Here is a 17,143-nt window from a genome sequence, read left to right as displayed (position 1 = left end):
GGATATTTTGGGTAGACGCGATCTGGAGTTTATGAAACTTATATATGTTTTCCTGAAAAATGTTAACATTAGATTGAAAGTTTGACTAACCATGTGTTTAGTTTTTGTTTTTTCGTGTGAGTTTTTTTTTTAATGTTTGCTTCTGTAATAATTGTATGATTACACTGTGGATACCAAATTGAATAGGAATAAGTTCATGTTTTAGGAATAAGAAATATTTTTATCTTAAATGATAACTCAAACCTCCTTCTCCCTCTACTCATCCTTAAAACTGTAAATCTCTACTAACCTCGAGACGACCGCGAGTAATCGGTTCAATTCATTTAACTCTAGATTTAAGACATTAATTATGTATAACGCAAATGATAACTTGGTTCTGTAAAGTTTATTCGATTGAGCCTGTACAAATAAATTAATACAAAAAAAAAACATGTCAAAGTTGACCATTTTGTATGAAAATCGGCATGCGCTGCTATTATATTGAAGCTGTACTACCCATAATCGTATATCAGTCCCATCTCTGCTTGATTTCCTATCCATATGGGAGTGATATGCGATTATGGGCAGTGTACCTGCTAACTTATGCAGTGCGATGCATTCGTTTAGCCGCAGCAACATGTAGCTATATTTTTCTTTGAAATTAAATCCAAATCACTTCGGCTTTTCATTTGTTTCTCTTTTCAAGCTCAAAACAAGAAACATACTTTCTTCAAAAATAGTTCTTCTTAAAAAGTTCAAATCATAACAAAGACAAAAGAATCAAGGTGTTGCATTCGTTTAGACTCACTGTTGAAAAAGTAAAATAAATTTAAATTTTTCAAGAACTGTTGATTTTTTAGTTTTTTTCGATGATTCGCTTGGGCATAGAGGTAACAATATTCTGGATTATTTGTGAGTCGATTTGCTCCCAGCATTCCCTTATGCACGCTTTGAGATACTTCACGGTGTTGAACTGACGTCTATTTGTGTAAATCTTTGATGCCATGATTCCCCAAAGTTTATCGATAGAGCTACAACCCGGACTACAAGCTGGCCATTCAAGAACGGTGATTTCGTTTGCCTAAAACCATGCCTTTGATTGGCATGATACATGGATTGAGGCATTATCATGCTAAAAAACAGCCTATTCGTCAAGATAATCATCTAAATACGGAATCAAAACATCTTCGCAGTAAGTGGTCGAGTTCATTCTCGTGGACAGTCTTGTAAGTGGTCATGGTAGTCGACATATTTTCTGTGATAATCGACTGCCTTTGCTCCCAACACTTGCAAAACAAGCTATCACAGTACAGTACCAAACTAAAAGGTCATATTAAAGGCTCTGTCATACGACACTGTCGCCGAAGACCATCACGAATGTATGTATTTCAGCTTTTCTCATAATTAGAGCTGCTGATGTTGTGCATCTGTGAATTCTGAAAATAGCAAGCAATGATATTCTAGTAATACGATTTCTGAACAGAAAGGGTTTAATTTACACAAATTGAGGTATTAGAACGAAATCACTCATGTCATGTGATAGTTATTTGAAAATTTTCTATTTGCTCGAATGTTATTCTACCGTTTGTGTTATGTGAGAGAGACTAAGGTAGAGCATGAGTATACGATTACAAACAGAATGTCACGCACGACGACGAAGCGAGTGTAGTAAATAAACGTCATCAGTTTCAATCCCTGCTCGTGGATATCCAGCAGATATGAAGCTTAGAATCGTAGAAAAATGCACCTAATACCATTACCGTATCCCTCGAATAGCGTGGTGGATGGTGCCGTCCACCCACCACTATTTCTCGGCTATTCTCTAACCATTTGAGCTGATTTTCTGTAGGTGACTAGTAGATGCTTGACTCTAATCAGTAATCACATACAAAAAGTTGGTTCAATTAGTTGGAGGCCTGCCGGGAAATATTGGTGGGCACCGCGCTATTTGAGAGATTCTTCTATTGACATGCCGATATTTCCTATTCAATCATTTTTGTGTGGATGTTTGGAACACAGTTGCTCACTGTCCCATAGCTACTGGCAAACCAATCTTATCCCGGCTCCTGTTGCATTGTCCTTTTCTGTTAACCATCTGTGAAAAACAGCTGCCAATTGTTCTAAAAGATCGTTGACATCAATTAAGGGGTTCCCATAAAGACTTTTCCTAAAGATGGTGCTTCGGAAGGCATCGTTGACATTCAGTATGGGAGAAGAGAGAAAATCAATTATTTCCAATCATTACAAGCAGTAATCAAGAATTAACGCGGCCAATTAGGGGAAATGGCTCTAATGTTGGCCTATGGATCTAAGATTGGGCCCATCACTAAAAATTTGCTATTTGTCAATTTTAAAAAAAAAATTTAGTCGATTGCTGAATTTATGTATGGGCCCCAATAAGGAGCATTTGGGCCGCCATTACATCCATTTCCCCTACATAGAGAAAATCTACCCTCTTTGGAACTTTTGCTTTAAAAATTGCTTGTTAGTTTGCTTTAAAATCAATAAAACAGTTCATTCCCATACACTTTACTTTCAAATTTACTATCAAGAGAGTAAGCTACTTTGTCTCTTACACAGTTCTCTCTCTCACGAGCTCAATCCCTCATCATGCCATGTATTTTGATGAAACACGATTAATGATTTCTCTCTAGCAGACTTCAGAATAGAGTACCAGGCACTGAAAAAGATGGTGGTACCCTTATTTATACACTTAGATTATCATCCGAAGTCCCTCCTATTTTGTATACTCGGCTCAAAATATACTACCCACACCCATCCCATTAATAAAATACGGTGGGAATTCCTGTTAGGGACGGGGCTTTGAAAGTATTGTTTTTGTCGAGTAAGCAAATAAGAAGGAACTTTGGATGTAAATCTAAATGCATACATAGATGCATTTTGTCAACCTCTATAACATATCAAAAAGTCGTCAAATTACGGAAACAAACAAAACAGACATTCATATTGTTCAAAACTAGGTACATTTAAAAGGGGAAACATTAATAGTTTTTTTAAAGTTGATTGAAAATATTTTTTACTGCAAATAATGTTTTTCAAATTGTATTTTTTTAAAACAAGTACTGAGGATCCTAGAGTGAATTTGTTAGCAATTTGCTTAACGGAAACTGAAACATATGCATTATATTTTAAGTTTTGTGACCAGATATCAGTATTTTGATAATGCGAAAACACAGAAAAAAATGCATGAAACTCAAACAATTTAGTTCAAGAAATATGAATCATTGAATGAGTATATAATTAGAAAACATTATAAGCAATGAGAATGCAACATTTAATTTGTAATGGCTATATCGTAAATACATTTCATGAGTAATGGTTTGAGTACTTTTTCAAACAGGTGAAAAACAAGAAAATTGTTTTTAATATTGAAGTAATGAAATTGGGTTGATAGCGGAATGCTTAAATAAAATAGCAAAAAAGGTTATTTTCCATTTAATTCCACTTAATTAATTTTGGTATCCATGACAGATACGTATTTCGACTACAATGTGCAGTCTTCATCAGTGTCATTCCCACTAAAGAACTTTTCAAAATCTAACCCCCTTAAGTATCTATTATAGTTATAGAGGTGTCATACATGTTTTGCAGTGTCAGGTTCTCTATTTTGTAGTCTGTGAGATAGAAATCATAAATAGAGTGACATCAAAAAAACATGGCATGTTGAGAAATTGAACTAGTGAGAACAAATTTTCGCTCTCAATTTGATTCTTTTTTGGCTCTCTGGGGACATGGCAGTACATTGACAGGTCTATAACTATGACCGTCTATAACAGTGATAGTTCGTTCATGTGGTGGATTTTAAAACGCGCGAATTTCTAATGTGTGTTGCAAAATGCATCGAACGTGTAATTTGATTAAAGATGTAAAACAGTGTAACGAAATAAATTTTAAATTTTTCCCTTGATAACAAAAATCTTAGTTGAAGATGCTAATTTCAAATAACAGACTGTAGTGGTAATTTTTATACAATAGATGGAGTAGATGAAAGCATAGAGTTGATAGTTCCGTTAGAGTACGGCAGTGTGAAAATTGCATATAGATATTAGAATGGCGAGCTAGGACAACTTTTAAGGAAGGTGCAAATCGGTTTTTTCATCTCTCTTCACCAAACTCCCTCTTTGGAGAGGGATGGTGAGGGGTATCCCCCCCGCCACCACTGGCAAAAAGAGATGAAAACCAACGGTGTGTTTGAAACAGTTCTACCGATTTTTTACCGCACTTCAGTTGTTATTTGAAGGAAGGCATCCAGTCGTAGGTTTTGGAAATTGCAACTAAACCCCCTACCACGATATGTGCTCCTGTCATCGTTGACTTGACGATCTCGAGGGGACATGGGTGGGGTAGGTGCTGCTACCAACAATCAATACGAAACTAACGATTTTAAATTGGCTCACCACTTTAGTAGCCTATTGGTCCCAAGCAAACGATTAACGTACCCTATTCTAGTTGAAATTATATTACTACACTGTGTTTGTTTTGATTCGCTATAAAAGTTTGACCGATAACATCAGGGGTGTGTGGATTCATGCAGAACATGCAGGGGTGAGTGAAATAGCTTGGGACTGCTTGGGACCGTTGTTCTGGTACTGAGTGAGCCAAAAATAATAATGATTTTCTTCGGGACCCAGTGGTCTTAGAGTTACCTCTATGCTGCTACTGTACCTTTCGACCATTGACTTCTATTTGTTTACAAATTATGAGCTGTCAAATGGGCCCACAATTCGTGGGCCCGCAGCGATGTTAGCTCTTGTCAAGGCAAGGCATGGCAAACAAGATAGGGTTGCCACCTAGCTGGTGTATTCCGAATCATATGGTTATTAACCCGTCCAAATGCCCGGTTACCTCTTTTTCGCGCAAGAAAGAGACTATTATCATACAGGTAACTCTAAGACTAGTAGGTCCCGAAGAAACGTGCTCAACTTTTTGGCTCAGCTCTGGTACTATCTTCGGTCCCAAGCTAATCGATGCACCCCTCGAAACATGGTAAAATCCACGAACCCCTCATTTTATCTGTCAAACTTTCATAGAGAATCAAAACAAACATAGTGTAGTACTAGAATTTCGACTAGAATGGGATACGTTAATCGTTTGCTTGGGACCAATAGGCTAGTCAAGTAGTGAGCCAATTTCAAATCGATAGTTTCTTATTGATTGTTGCTATTATGCTCAAGTGTGTTTTGTTATGCACTGAAATTGAGCGCGTCAGTTAAATTAAGGACCTAGGTGTGATTCTGGATACACAGCTCTCTTTCAAGCAGCACATCTGCCGTCGACAAAGCTTCCAGAATTCTAGGGTTTATCTTCATGATTTCCACGGATATCTACTGCCTTAAATCATTGTACTGCTCCTTGTCTCGCTCCATATTAGAATACTGCTCGGTGTCTGGACTCCTCACTACAACAACGGTGTCGAAAGAGTTGAGTCTGTTCAGCGACGGTTCCTGAGATATGCGCTACACAGCTAAAAAAAAAGTAGTGTAAATTTCCGTTACTATGATGCACATAAATGGAGCGTCATATGTCATACAAGTTTAGATTATAGATCGTGTAAATTTATGAGACATGCCATTCAATATTCCATATATTGTATTCAACTGTCTACTTTTGTTTGCAACATTTCTTGCAAGCTGCTAGTTTACGTGAAAAGGAAGTTTACATGTACGAATGTTTGCATGCATGGATGTTTACATCGCCAGTAAAATTCAGATTTTTTTGGTGTGTACGTAAACTGCCGTGGACGGATCCCTTCCAAATGCCTAGTTACGAAAGTCGTTTGCAACGGATCCATCTGGAGCCCCTGTCGGGCCGAAGAGATACAGCAAGGGCATTGCTTATTGCAGATATTATGCAAGGACGCACCGATTGCCCTGTTCTCCTTGAACAAATTTACATCAATGTTCAACCCAGAGCCCTTAGGAATAATTCAATTCTGCGCCTGCCCATACAGCGAACTAATTATAGCATGTTCAGCGCATTCTGTGGTTATCAGAGACTCTTCAATAGGGTCTCCGCACTATTTGACTTTAACCTGACTTGCCAGCTGCTTCGCCGGAGGTTTGGTTCGTTTTTTTTCTAGATCAGTTTAGTTTGTCTAGCAATGTCCCTTTTTTACGAGACGACTATTGATTTATTGATGTTTAGTTTTACTACTTTTCATGTTTAGTTTAGGTTACAGCATTGGGGCCAATAGCGCCTGTTGATGTTTAGTCATAAATAAATAAATAAATAAATAAATAAATAAATAAATAAATAAATACATCATTCACAAAAAATCGATGCATAAAACAATAATTTAATCAAAAACCTACGTTTAGGGGTCACCTCAAGTTACTTATTAAAACTTGATATAAAACATGAACCATTAGAATTAGAAAATCGGTTTCTTTAAGAAAGTTGCTACAAATAACCAGTTCTAAAAAAATTCCATTATTATGACAGTATGCAATTTCATCAAAATTAAGTCCTTATCAACAGTAACAACTTCACGGGTACTATGATGGCAAAGCGGCAAGTTCATATTTCTTTCCTCCTAACCTAATTTTTATTTTTGAACCACTATAGAATGCAAATGCAATTATTCAAATAAGGTTTCCGAAGATTTTTCACCATATATCTAGATAGACAAAATTACAGTATTCCAATATTTCAAATGCAAACAATAACACAAAAATCAACTTGCTCCATTTTGAAAAAATAAACATTTTAATAGTTTGTATTTCAAAGAAATTCGACTTGCATGCTAGGTTTGATGCAAAATGATGGAAATTAACTTTGGACCCAAAGAGATCTCATGCAAACGCTTTTATAACGTATCAAAAACATCATTGTCATCCAATGGGCGCCAGTGTCATTCGACGAAAAAATCTCGGAAATTTCATACTCCCATCAATTTTATAAACTCACTTTGATTGATAACAGATGCCGCCGCCGGTGGACGACCTAAGCAACAAAGAAGAAACCCTGATCGGGATCAAACGGGCGATAATCTTGCCTCAAACGGCAAAAGTGCCGCCAGCGAGCCTTCCTTCCTTCTCGAGTCTAATCTTCGTTCTCCGTTACATAATCTCCAAAGTGGTCATCAGCAGATCATTTAATCATTGTTCCTCTGCTCGCAGCATGATTTTTTCATCCCTTTTCTCCGCTTCGATTGGTTTGACTGATTTTCGTCGTCGTCGGCTCTCGGTGTGCTCCACTGTGCTGTGTCACATTATTTATGAAACGCAGCCGCCATTTCCGCCACCCATCCATCTTTCCCCGAAGTGGAACCAAAGCTGGAAGAAGTCCAGTTTGGACGAAAAAAAAAAACAAGCATGAAAGTCGGCTTTTGGGGTCCTCTGATCGTAATGCTCACTCACCGTGTTCGATCGGATTTATTTTGGCGGAATGGAAAATCATTTTTGATGTACGATCATATCAAAGCTGAAAGGTGATAAAAGAACATGATACATGACGACATTTTTCCCCTTCTCCCTTGCCACTGCACGCCTGTGGCCTTGATTGCGATGGCATTTTTTTTTTTATTTTCGTCATAAGTTGTTTTACTCTGTCTCTTTTAGTCACATGAAGGGTTATAAGGAGTGAGATCTGGAGTACTGGTTTCTTTTTCACACCACTACTGCCATGCTGGCCAGCCGCCAAGCCGGTTGTACATATAGGTATGCACATCATACAAGCCGAATTTACTGGTCAACTGCTGCCGTTGTTGTTGTTGATGCCGGCTGACTTTTTTTTTGAGGATCCGATGGTTGATGATGACGGCTGGTTAGCGTTTGTTGGTAAATAACTCTTTTAGGCTCTTAATTATGATGGAAAATGAGCTTTTGATGGAACGCCTTTTTGGCGCTTTCATCAAACTGGTTCGGGTAACGTCGTCAGGGCCGAATCTAGGGGAGGGCCTGAGGTGGCATGTCTTTTAACTGAAAGTTCGCCAACTGAAATATGCTTCGTTTGTCTAAATTGTGCTATATCGGAATGACGTGATAAGTCAAATGGATATCATGCATTTAAACATTTGAAATCTAGTTTGCATACACGGCGAATGAGAACGACCCAAATTTTTTTTTTTTTTTTAATAATTCGTTTATTTTTTCAGGCTCATTTGCTGTAGCTTTGCGGAGCCGATATTCATTGTTTAGATAACAAAATTACTTAAAACTAACGTTAGTAAAGCGGGGGCCGATTACTCGCGGCTATCTCGAGGTTAGGGGTAACAAATTGTAACAAATGGATGGCAGGGTAGGGATTGTGAACACAAGGTTTGGAGAGCAATGTGCTCTTGATCTCGAACTAGGCGACACTCTGAAGAAAAAGACAAACATGGGGGTACACCGATGGGTAGCTAACAACTTGGGAGAACACAAGATGACACTAACTTCTAAATCCTCAAATCTATCCGTTTTAAAAACACATAAATTAAATTCAAATAGTCAAGGTCTCGGCTCGCCAAGACATCTCTAACGGGTATCGCGGGTTGTTTTCCTCGGGCCCTGAGGGATGTGGATAACTCAGATCTGGCAACACGGTGTAAGGTACACGACCAAACAACATGCTCGATATCGTGATAACCACTGCCACACGCACCTAAATTGCTGCCTGAGAGCCCAATTCGATAGAAGTGCGAGTCTAACGAGCAGTGATTGGACATAAGCCTTGATATAACGCGTATAAAGTCGCGGCTCATGTCCAACCCTTTGAACCATGGTTTGTTCGACACCTGTGGGAGAATAGAATGTAACCATCTTCCCAATTCACCATCATTCCATTTTTGTTGCCAACTGATGAGGACTTGCTGGCGAGCAATGGAGAAAAATTCGTTGAAGGCGATTTGTCGCTCAAAAATATCGCCTTCCATAGCGCCCACCTTAGCCAATGAGTCCGCTTTCTCATTACCCGGAATTGAGCAATGATATGGGACCCAAGCTAAGGTGATAGTATAGGAGCAGTTAGATAAAGCACTCAGCTTAGATCGTATTTCAGGCAGAAAATACGAGGAGTGCTTCATCGGCCTCATTGAACGAATAGCCTCCAATGAGCTAAGACTATCCGTAAAAATGAAATAATGGTCAGAAGGTAGTGAGGCAATTCGCTCTACTGCGTAAAATATAGCTGCGAATTCCGCAACGTATACTGAGCATGGTTTCTGCAGTGTAAAAGAGGCGCTATGAAATTGATTAAATACACCAAATCCAGTGGAAGCATTTATGGTTGACCCATCTGTGAAAAATCTTTTATCGTTACTTACATGGTGGTACTTGATTGCAAAAATTGAGGGAACAACCATCGACCGATGGTGATCTGGTATTCCATGGATTTCTTGCATCATGGTCAGATCAAAATTTACAGAGGAACTATAGAAGGCTTGGAAGCAATCACGATTGGAGATTAATGAAGAAGGACCAACCTCCAGCGTCATGTACTCATAGTAGAAACTCATGAATCTTGTTTGAGGATTTTGGTCGAGCAGCTTCTCAAAGTGTTCTATTACCAAAGGATTCAATACTTCACAACGGATGAGGAACCGGAAAGACAGCTCAGCGAAACGATCTGTCAGTGGGAGAACACCCGCGAGTACTTCGAGGCTCATCGTATGCGTCGAGTGCATACAGCCAAGCGCGATTCGGAGGCAACGGTATTGAACTCGTTGCAGCTTCAAGATATGTGTTTTCCCCGCGGATTGAAAGCAGAAGCTACCGTACTCTAGAACCGACAAGATGGTTGTTCGATACAACCTGAACGACCCAAATTTGAGGTTTTCCAGGTTTGTCCAGAAAAGAATTTTCGGAATATGAGAAAATTAAAGATTGTATTCTATCAGTCTATTGGTACTACTAAACTGAGTAAAATTTTCGGCAATTTTCCTCATTTTCTGGCAGTTTTTTTTTTGGTTTTCCATAGAAAACCATGAGGCAAAGATACAGTAAACATGTATTAGTTACGGAACGTTGAGCGTTGTTGATATGGTTTTGTTCAGTATACGGTTTCCAGCTTAACATACCATCAAGGGTCGTCATACAGGGCACTTAAATTGCTTATAAACTTAGTATGAAATGTCGATGTTTACCGCGTTCACGACACACGGAAGTTCTACGAGAAGCTAAATAGTTCGCGCAAAGGCTACGTGCCGCAAGCCGATATGTGCAAGGACTTGGACGGTAACCTTCTCACGAACGAGTGTGAGGTGATTGAGAGGTGAAAGCAGTACTATGACGAGCACCTCAACGGTAAAGCAGCAGAAAACGAAGGTGGCACGGCAACATACCTTGGAGCACGCGCAGAAGGCGACAGTCTACCGGCCTCTGATCTTCAAGAAGTTGAGGAGGAGATCGGTCGGCTGAAGAACAACAAAGCAACTGGTGTAGATCAACTACTAAGTGAGTTATTACTGGCACTGGCTAGAGCGCTGCACTGGGTAATTGCCAAGATTTGGGAGGAGGAGATATTACAGGAGAAGTGGATGGAAGGTGTCGTATGCCTAATCTACAAAAAGGGCGACAAGTTGGATTGCTGCAACTACCGCGCGATCACACTGCTGAGCGCCGCCTAAAAGGTTCTCTCCCAAATTCTATGCCGCCACCTGTCACAATTTGCAAGAGAGTTCGAGGGGCAATACCAGGCGGGATTCATGGATGCCCGCGCTACCACGGACCAAATTTTCGCGATTCGGCAGGTTCTGCAGAAATGCCGAAAATACAACATGCCCACACATCATTTGTTCATCGATTTCAAATCCGCATACTACATAATCGATCGAGATCAGCTATGGCAGATTATGCACGAGTACGGATTTCCGGATAAACTGACGCGATTGGTCAAAGCGACGATGGATCGAGTAATGTGCGTTGTTCGAGTATCGGGGACACTCTCGAGTCCCTTTGAATCTCAAAGGGGGCTACGGCAAGGTGATGGACTTTCGTGACTGCTATTCAACATCGCGTTAGAAGGTGTGATCAGAAGAGCTGGGATAGACACGAGTGGCACGATGTTCAGGAAGTCAATCCAGCTTCTTGGCTTCGCCGATGACATTGACATCATGGCACGGAACTTTGAGACGATGGCGGAAACGTACATCAGACTGAAGGCTGAAGCTAGGCGGATTGGACTTTCCATCAACGCATCGAAGACAAAATACATGAAAGGAAGAGGTTCTAGGGAAGACAATGTTAGCCTCCCACCCCGAGTTCAGATTGACGGTGACGAAATCGAGGTGGTTGACGAGTTCGTGTATTTGGGCTCACTGGTGACCACCGAAAATAATACCAGCAGAGAAATTCAGAGACGCATTATGGCAGGGAATCGTGCCTACTTTGGACTCCGGAGGACGCTCCGGTCGAATAAAATTCGCCGCCGTACGAAAATGACTGTCTACAAGACGCTGATTAGACCGGTGGTCCTCTACGGCCACGAGACCTGGACTATGCTCGTGGAGGACCAACGCGTCATTGGTGTTTTCGAACGGAAGGTGTTGCGTACCATCTACGATGAAGTACAGATGGATGACGGAATGTGGAGGAGGCGAATGAACCACGAATTGCACCAGCTGCTAGAACAACCATCCATCGTCCACATTGCAAAAATCGGGCGACTACGGTGGGCTGCGCACGTCGTAAGAATGCAGCACGACGACCCAGTGAAAATGGTTCTAGAAAGCGACCCAACAAGAACAAGAAGAAGAGGCGCGCAGCGGGCAAAGTGGATCGACCAAGTAGAAGGCGACCTGCGGACCCTTCGCATGGATCGAGTAGAGTGGAGACGACTTCTTCGGACAGCAGAGGACAACAAGACCTTAGTCTGATTGGTAAGGTAAGGTATGAAATGTCGATGTTAATTTACATCGATGAAGGGCTTCACACATGTTTTCGAAGGTTTTGATTCTTTCCTTGAAGTTTATTAAAAGGCTGGAAATAGGGGCCTAAGTATTTTAATCTTAAGAACGATTAACTGGTGGAGACACTCAGTTATTCCAGAGATGGTGATGTTTCCTTCTCACAGTCCCGCAATGAAATGTTGCTTCAACCGTTCTGCTACAAGTGTACTGCTAGGGTGGTAGTCATTGTTTGAATTCAGTATGGGAGAGAATAGAAAACTAATTATTTGCACTGATCACTACCAGTAATGAAAAATTCGTGTGCTCAAGTACATAGAGTTAGAAAATATCTATCCTCTGTACAGAGACGAACCAGTTAATAGCTGACATTCTCTATAATAAAGAAATTAATCAATATTTCCGCTGGAACAACATCTATCTTTAAATTGTTGTTAATTTACTGAAAAATTAATTAAAACAGTTCATTCCCTTATTCTTTACTGATGTCTTCCTACCAAGAGAGGAAGCTATTTTGTCTCTCACACAATTATCTCTCTCACGAGCTCAATATCTCAACATTACATGTATTTTAACGACACACGATGCATTTTTCCCTCTCACAGACTTCAAAATACAGTTCCTGCCACTGACAAAGTTTTTTTTAACTAGTTTGTTTATTTACTAGGCTCAGTCGTGTGTGACACTTAGCGTAATTTTTGGATTAACATTTTAAACAGCAGTAAATCTAGATAAGGGTACCAATTACTCGTGGCGGGCTCGAGGTTAATGGGTAACAATTTCGATTGGAAGGAGTTAGGTAGGAAGCAAGTTTCTGAAGCCTCCTTCAGATACTACTCTCGAACGGTTTACCAAATGGTTGCTGGGCAGGGGCAAGTAGCACAGAAACAGGTGGATAATAAGACTGGGACACAATGAATGGAGGAAAATAGGGGATGGTCACCTCAAACTCTAACATCAGACAAACAAAGGAATTCATAGATCGCCTGCATGTAGGAAAGATCACGGGTTTCCAATACATCTCTTACTTCACGGAAGGGTTGTCTACCTCGTTGTAAACACTAGGGTATCCTATAGATGTGCTCTGGAGGCGTCATTACCCGGGCAATGCCAAACTGCGTGATCGATGTCATCATAATCGGTTCTGCATATTCATATATTGCGTCTAGCGAGTAGTGGTTGGACATAAGGCTTGACATCACGCGAATGAATCCCCGACTTACATTCAGACCTTTGAACCACGCTCTCGAAGGAACAGTTGGAGTAATGTTTTGCCAACTTAGAAGATAACTCTGACGTACTAATGGGAAAAAATCATCATGTGAAATTCTTCTATCATAAATCTCGCCTTGTTGTGCGCCCACCTTTGCGAGAGAGTCTGCCTTCTCATTGCCTGGGATTGAGCAATGTGAGAGAACCCATACAAAGGTAATCATATATGATCTTTCGACCAGCAAACTCATCTGCTCCCTTACCTTTGAAAGGAAATAAGATGAGTGCCTACCTTGTTTCATCGAACGAATAGCCTCAATCAACTGAGACTATCCGAGAAGATGAAGTAATGGTCTGTGGGCATGACGGATATCATTCCCAACGCGGAACAAGCTTCCTGAAGTTTCCGGAAGGCGGTTGAGTATTCATTGAAGACACCGAAGTCAGTAGATCCATCAATGCGTGATCCATCAGCGAAAAATCTTCTATTGCAATTGACTTGCTGGTACTTTTCAGCAAAAATACGGGGGATTGAGATAGGTCGAATCTGGAACTCCTTGAGTAACCTATTTCATCAAGAGATCATAGTCAATGGGGGAACTGTAGTTAGTAAAGCATAGATCGGAAGGCTAATATCCGATGACATATAATTAAGGTAGATTCGCAAGAATCTAGTCAGGGTGCTCAATTCGAGCATTGCTTCGAAGTTTTCAATCACAAGGTTGTTACTGACACTACATTTGATCAAAACTCTTAATGAGAGATCCCAAAAACGGTTCTGCAGGGGTTTTTCGCCCGCTAGAACTTCTAGGCTCATATTGTGTGTTGAATGTATACAGCCAAGGGCAAATACATAAACAACGATATTGAATACGTTCCAATTTGATTAGGTGGCTATCTTAAGTTTCAATCGATTTTTTGTTGCGTGAAGCAAATAAATGTTGAAATTCGAGTAGTTAAATGTTTATATTAAGATGATTGAACACTTACTGTGTAGTTTTTCTATAGTTCATTCATTATGGAATAGAGGCACTTTTAAATGCTAATAGTGACTTTTAGCTACTCGCCCTGTGTTTCACTGAATCATGCTACGTCGCTGGTCTCAAGTTTCAATATATAGAAAATACCAATCAAGACGTGCTAGTCAATTGCAAAAAGTGATCCAAATTGCTGATCATGGTATAGCATGCAACATCACCCTACTGCTTCTCTTTTAGATGACTACATTGGTCATGACGAGAGAAGCCAAACAATAGTTGGGTAAAGAAGAGTTTCATTATACACACCATTGGCTGGAAATACTTTCGGCAACGTGGGACTTTAGGTAGTGATTACCCAGCCAACCAGAATGCACGTATGTGCAAAGTTGTTTCTGTGCTTTGAAAACATATACATATACAAACAAACAAATCGTTTAGAATGCATTAACATGCAATAGTGGAGTCAATATACCTCCAAATTTTAATTTATTTTTAAACGAGTTAATTTGACATCATACACGATTTAACCTCTTACAACAAATTCTATTTGAAAACTCTTACGATGTAATCCGATTTAATTTGCGATACAGTTCGATGGAAAAATGATTCACTGCATATGAGTCGGAAATTTGCATTCTATACGATTTAATTTAAACATAATGTGATGTATTTCGTTCTTATAGGCGATATTGACTTAAACTGTAGTAATTTACGATACTGTCTTTACATTGTTATACGACTTCTGGTTGTCTGGGAAACGTCGCTAGAACTATTACACAGTCACAGACAGCATATGAGCAAGTCAAAAGCGCACTCTTTTGCCTGTGGATTTGAGGAAATACCTCAAATTCCCTCATTCATCAAAGTATGAGTTAGGCAAAGGAGTGTGCATTTTATTAGTGTTGTCGCATTAATTGCCCTTCTCTCAATTTCAACTTCTATTCAATTTTCACAATGCCTTACTCTAGCGGAACTATCAATCTATCCTCTTCGGAACTTTCTCTAGCTAATAAATGATCGCACCAAAGCTTCATGTAGATATTAGTATAGCATTTACTCCCAACTCTGATCGAAATTAGTTTATCGTCGAAAGTATATTTAGTATATACTGTATATATTTTCTTAAAAGTTATGTTAAAAACTACTTTAGAACATTCCATAATCACCAAAGCACATAGACGCAGGGTTTTAATTTAAATTTGAGCTCAGACCCCCTAGAGTCTTAAAGCGACCCTGGACTATCAAACGACCATGTATTTTCAATAAAGATGCGCAGCCACAAATTTTACTGATGGAAGGTATGAATTGACCAATTATACACATTCCTAGTCCATGACACTGTTACAATAATTTCCCCAATAAAACATATTTAGGTTGAAGTTTTGTGAAAATATCCAATATGTTAAATTAAATGCATGACAGTCATCCGCATACCTATCTATTGGCTATTGGACTGTCTTATTTTCATAGTAAATAAGTTCAAATTTATTGGCCGATATGCCACAAACAATCTTTTTGTATTGACCAAGTGACTTAACACAAATAACTGCTGAAATTAAAGCGTTGTCATTCACAAGATTATACACTAAACCGCTCATGTTTGTGCTTCGCAAATCTGGCGACCCTAATCCATGATCCGATCTTAATCCGCAACTGTCACAGAGAACCGATCTTATCACCCGTTTTCCATGTCATCTTCTCCCATCCCTTCTTTCTCTCACTCTTGTCTTTGCAGAACGATCGAATAACCAAACTGAAGATCGATAACAACCCGTTCGCCAAAGGATTCCGCGAGACGGGCCAGTCCCGCTGCAAGAGGAAGCTGGGCAGCAGTAGTGGCAGCAGCAATACATCAACGTCATCTTCCTCGTCGTCGTTGTCGTCCTCGGGAACATGTGGCCAAATGACAGATGACGAGGATCGCAACGATCTGCAACAGCTCCACGAGGCAAAGCGGGCCAGATCAAACGAGTTGTCCGATCCGATGGACCCCGGGCGGCTGCTGATGGGAGGAGGAGAAGGAGGAGGGTTGGACGATGGCATGGGGTCCGACGTGCTGCGGTTGCACATGCAACGAAGGTTCCCACCCGGGTCCTCAGCGGCAGCTGCCGCCGCCAACGAACTACTGATGCGTCAGTACAATCAAATGTTTAATCCCAGCTGGATGGATCTGATGATACCGTACTTCGCTCGAAATCCTTACCATCAACCGATGGGACCGCAACATGCTCCTCCTTCGCAAATGGGACATCCCTTCCTACCGATGGTGAATCATCATCCGCAAGCGACGCTACTTCCTGCCCCGGTGGCGCCGCAAATATCACCCACGGAGTCCATTCCCGAGTCAGACCGATCATCGGCCTTCAGCGTGACGCAACCGTTGAGTTCGGAAGATCTGCCGCCAGTTCGATCATCACCTGCCCCTCGGTTGGCATCACCGGTGGAGTTGCATTCTGCCAGCAACGGTGGCAATGCTCCTCCCAGTGATCAACGGGATGGCAATAACGATGATAGTAAGAAGGTGAACTTCAGTATTGCTTCCATTTTGCTCTTATAGGACTGCTAGTGTGAGTGTTTGTGATTTAGATTTTGCGGTTTCTGTATAATACTCCTGTGTGTTTATATTTATAACTCCTTCGGACACCTCATTGTCAAGTGCCTTTGCATTTTTACGAGAAAGTATTGAGATTGTGAATAGAATCTATTGCTTTGAATAAATGATATTATTTGATTTTACATTACACAGTTGGAAAAGAGTTTCATTTCGTTCCGAAAATATCTTGAACTATCTTTACTGATTTTGACGAGCTTGGCAATAATACCTTTTGGCATTACATTTTCAAGAAGATATTCCTGTATTCCTTTTGAAGTTTCACATTATTCAAATTTCACCAATTGTCTTTCCCAGCTAAACTAAGATCGTCTTGGCATTGTTCTCTTGTTCAAAGCTTAGCCCTCTCGAGCCCATCCATTCTTCAATTCTTCTCCTCAAGTAGGGCCATCATTGTGAACCATTCTACAGTGAAATTAAATTATCCGGTAGCCCGGCTGGCTCAAGCAAATATTTGTCCACCTTCACAAAGAGAGGAAAGATTGGTACCAAAGAAAGAGTTTCTTTTCCCAAAGA

At 40.3% G+C, this 17,143-nt stretch overlaps 1 protein-coding gene across 2 annotated transcripts in view; it reads left to right on the top strand.

Moving 5' to 3' along the window:
• LOC135714228 (T-box transcription factor TBX6-like) overlaps nucleotides 1–16,737 on the top strand; it is a 121,115-nt gene extending 104,378 nt beyond the window's left edge. For both annotated transcript variants that reach the window (XM_065237557.1, XM_065237558.1), the window contains exon 5: nucleotides 15,752–16,737. In XM_065237557.1, coding sequence (XP_065093629.1) covers nucleotides 15,752–16,573 — 822 coding nt within the window. In that variant the 3' untranslated portion in view covers nucleotides 16,574–16,737. The remainder of the gene's footprint in view (nucleotides 1–15,751) is intronic.
• Nucleotides 16,738–17,143: the final 406 nt, after the last annotated feature.

The sequence above is a fragment of the Ochlerotatus camptorhynchus genome, unplaced genomic scaffold (assembly GCF_037179485.1).
Source record: "Ochlerotatus camptorhynchus isolate MF236.1 unplaced genomic scaffold, CSIRO-AGI_Acam_v1.1 ptg000631l, whole genome shotgun sequence".
Taxonomy (NCBI): domain Eukaryota; kingdom Metazoa; phylum Arthropoda; class Insecta; order Diptera; family Culicidae; genus Ochlerotatus; species Ochlerotatus camptorhynchus.
The sequence above is the reverse complement of the archived record's forward strand: the minus strand, read 5'-3'. Positions and strand labels throughout refer to the sequence as shown.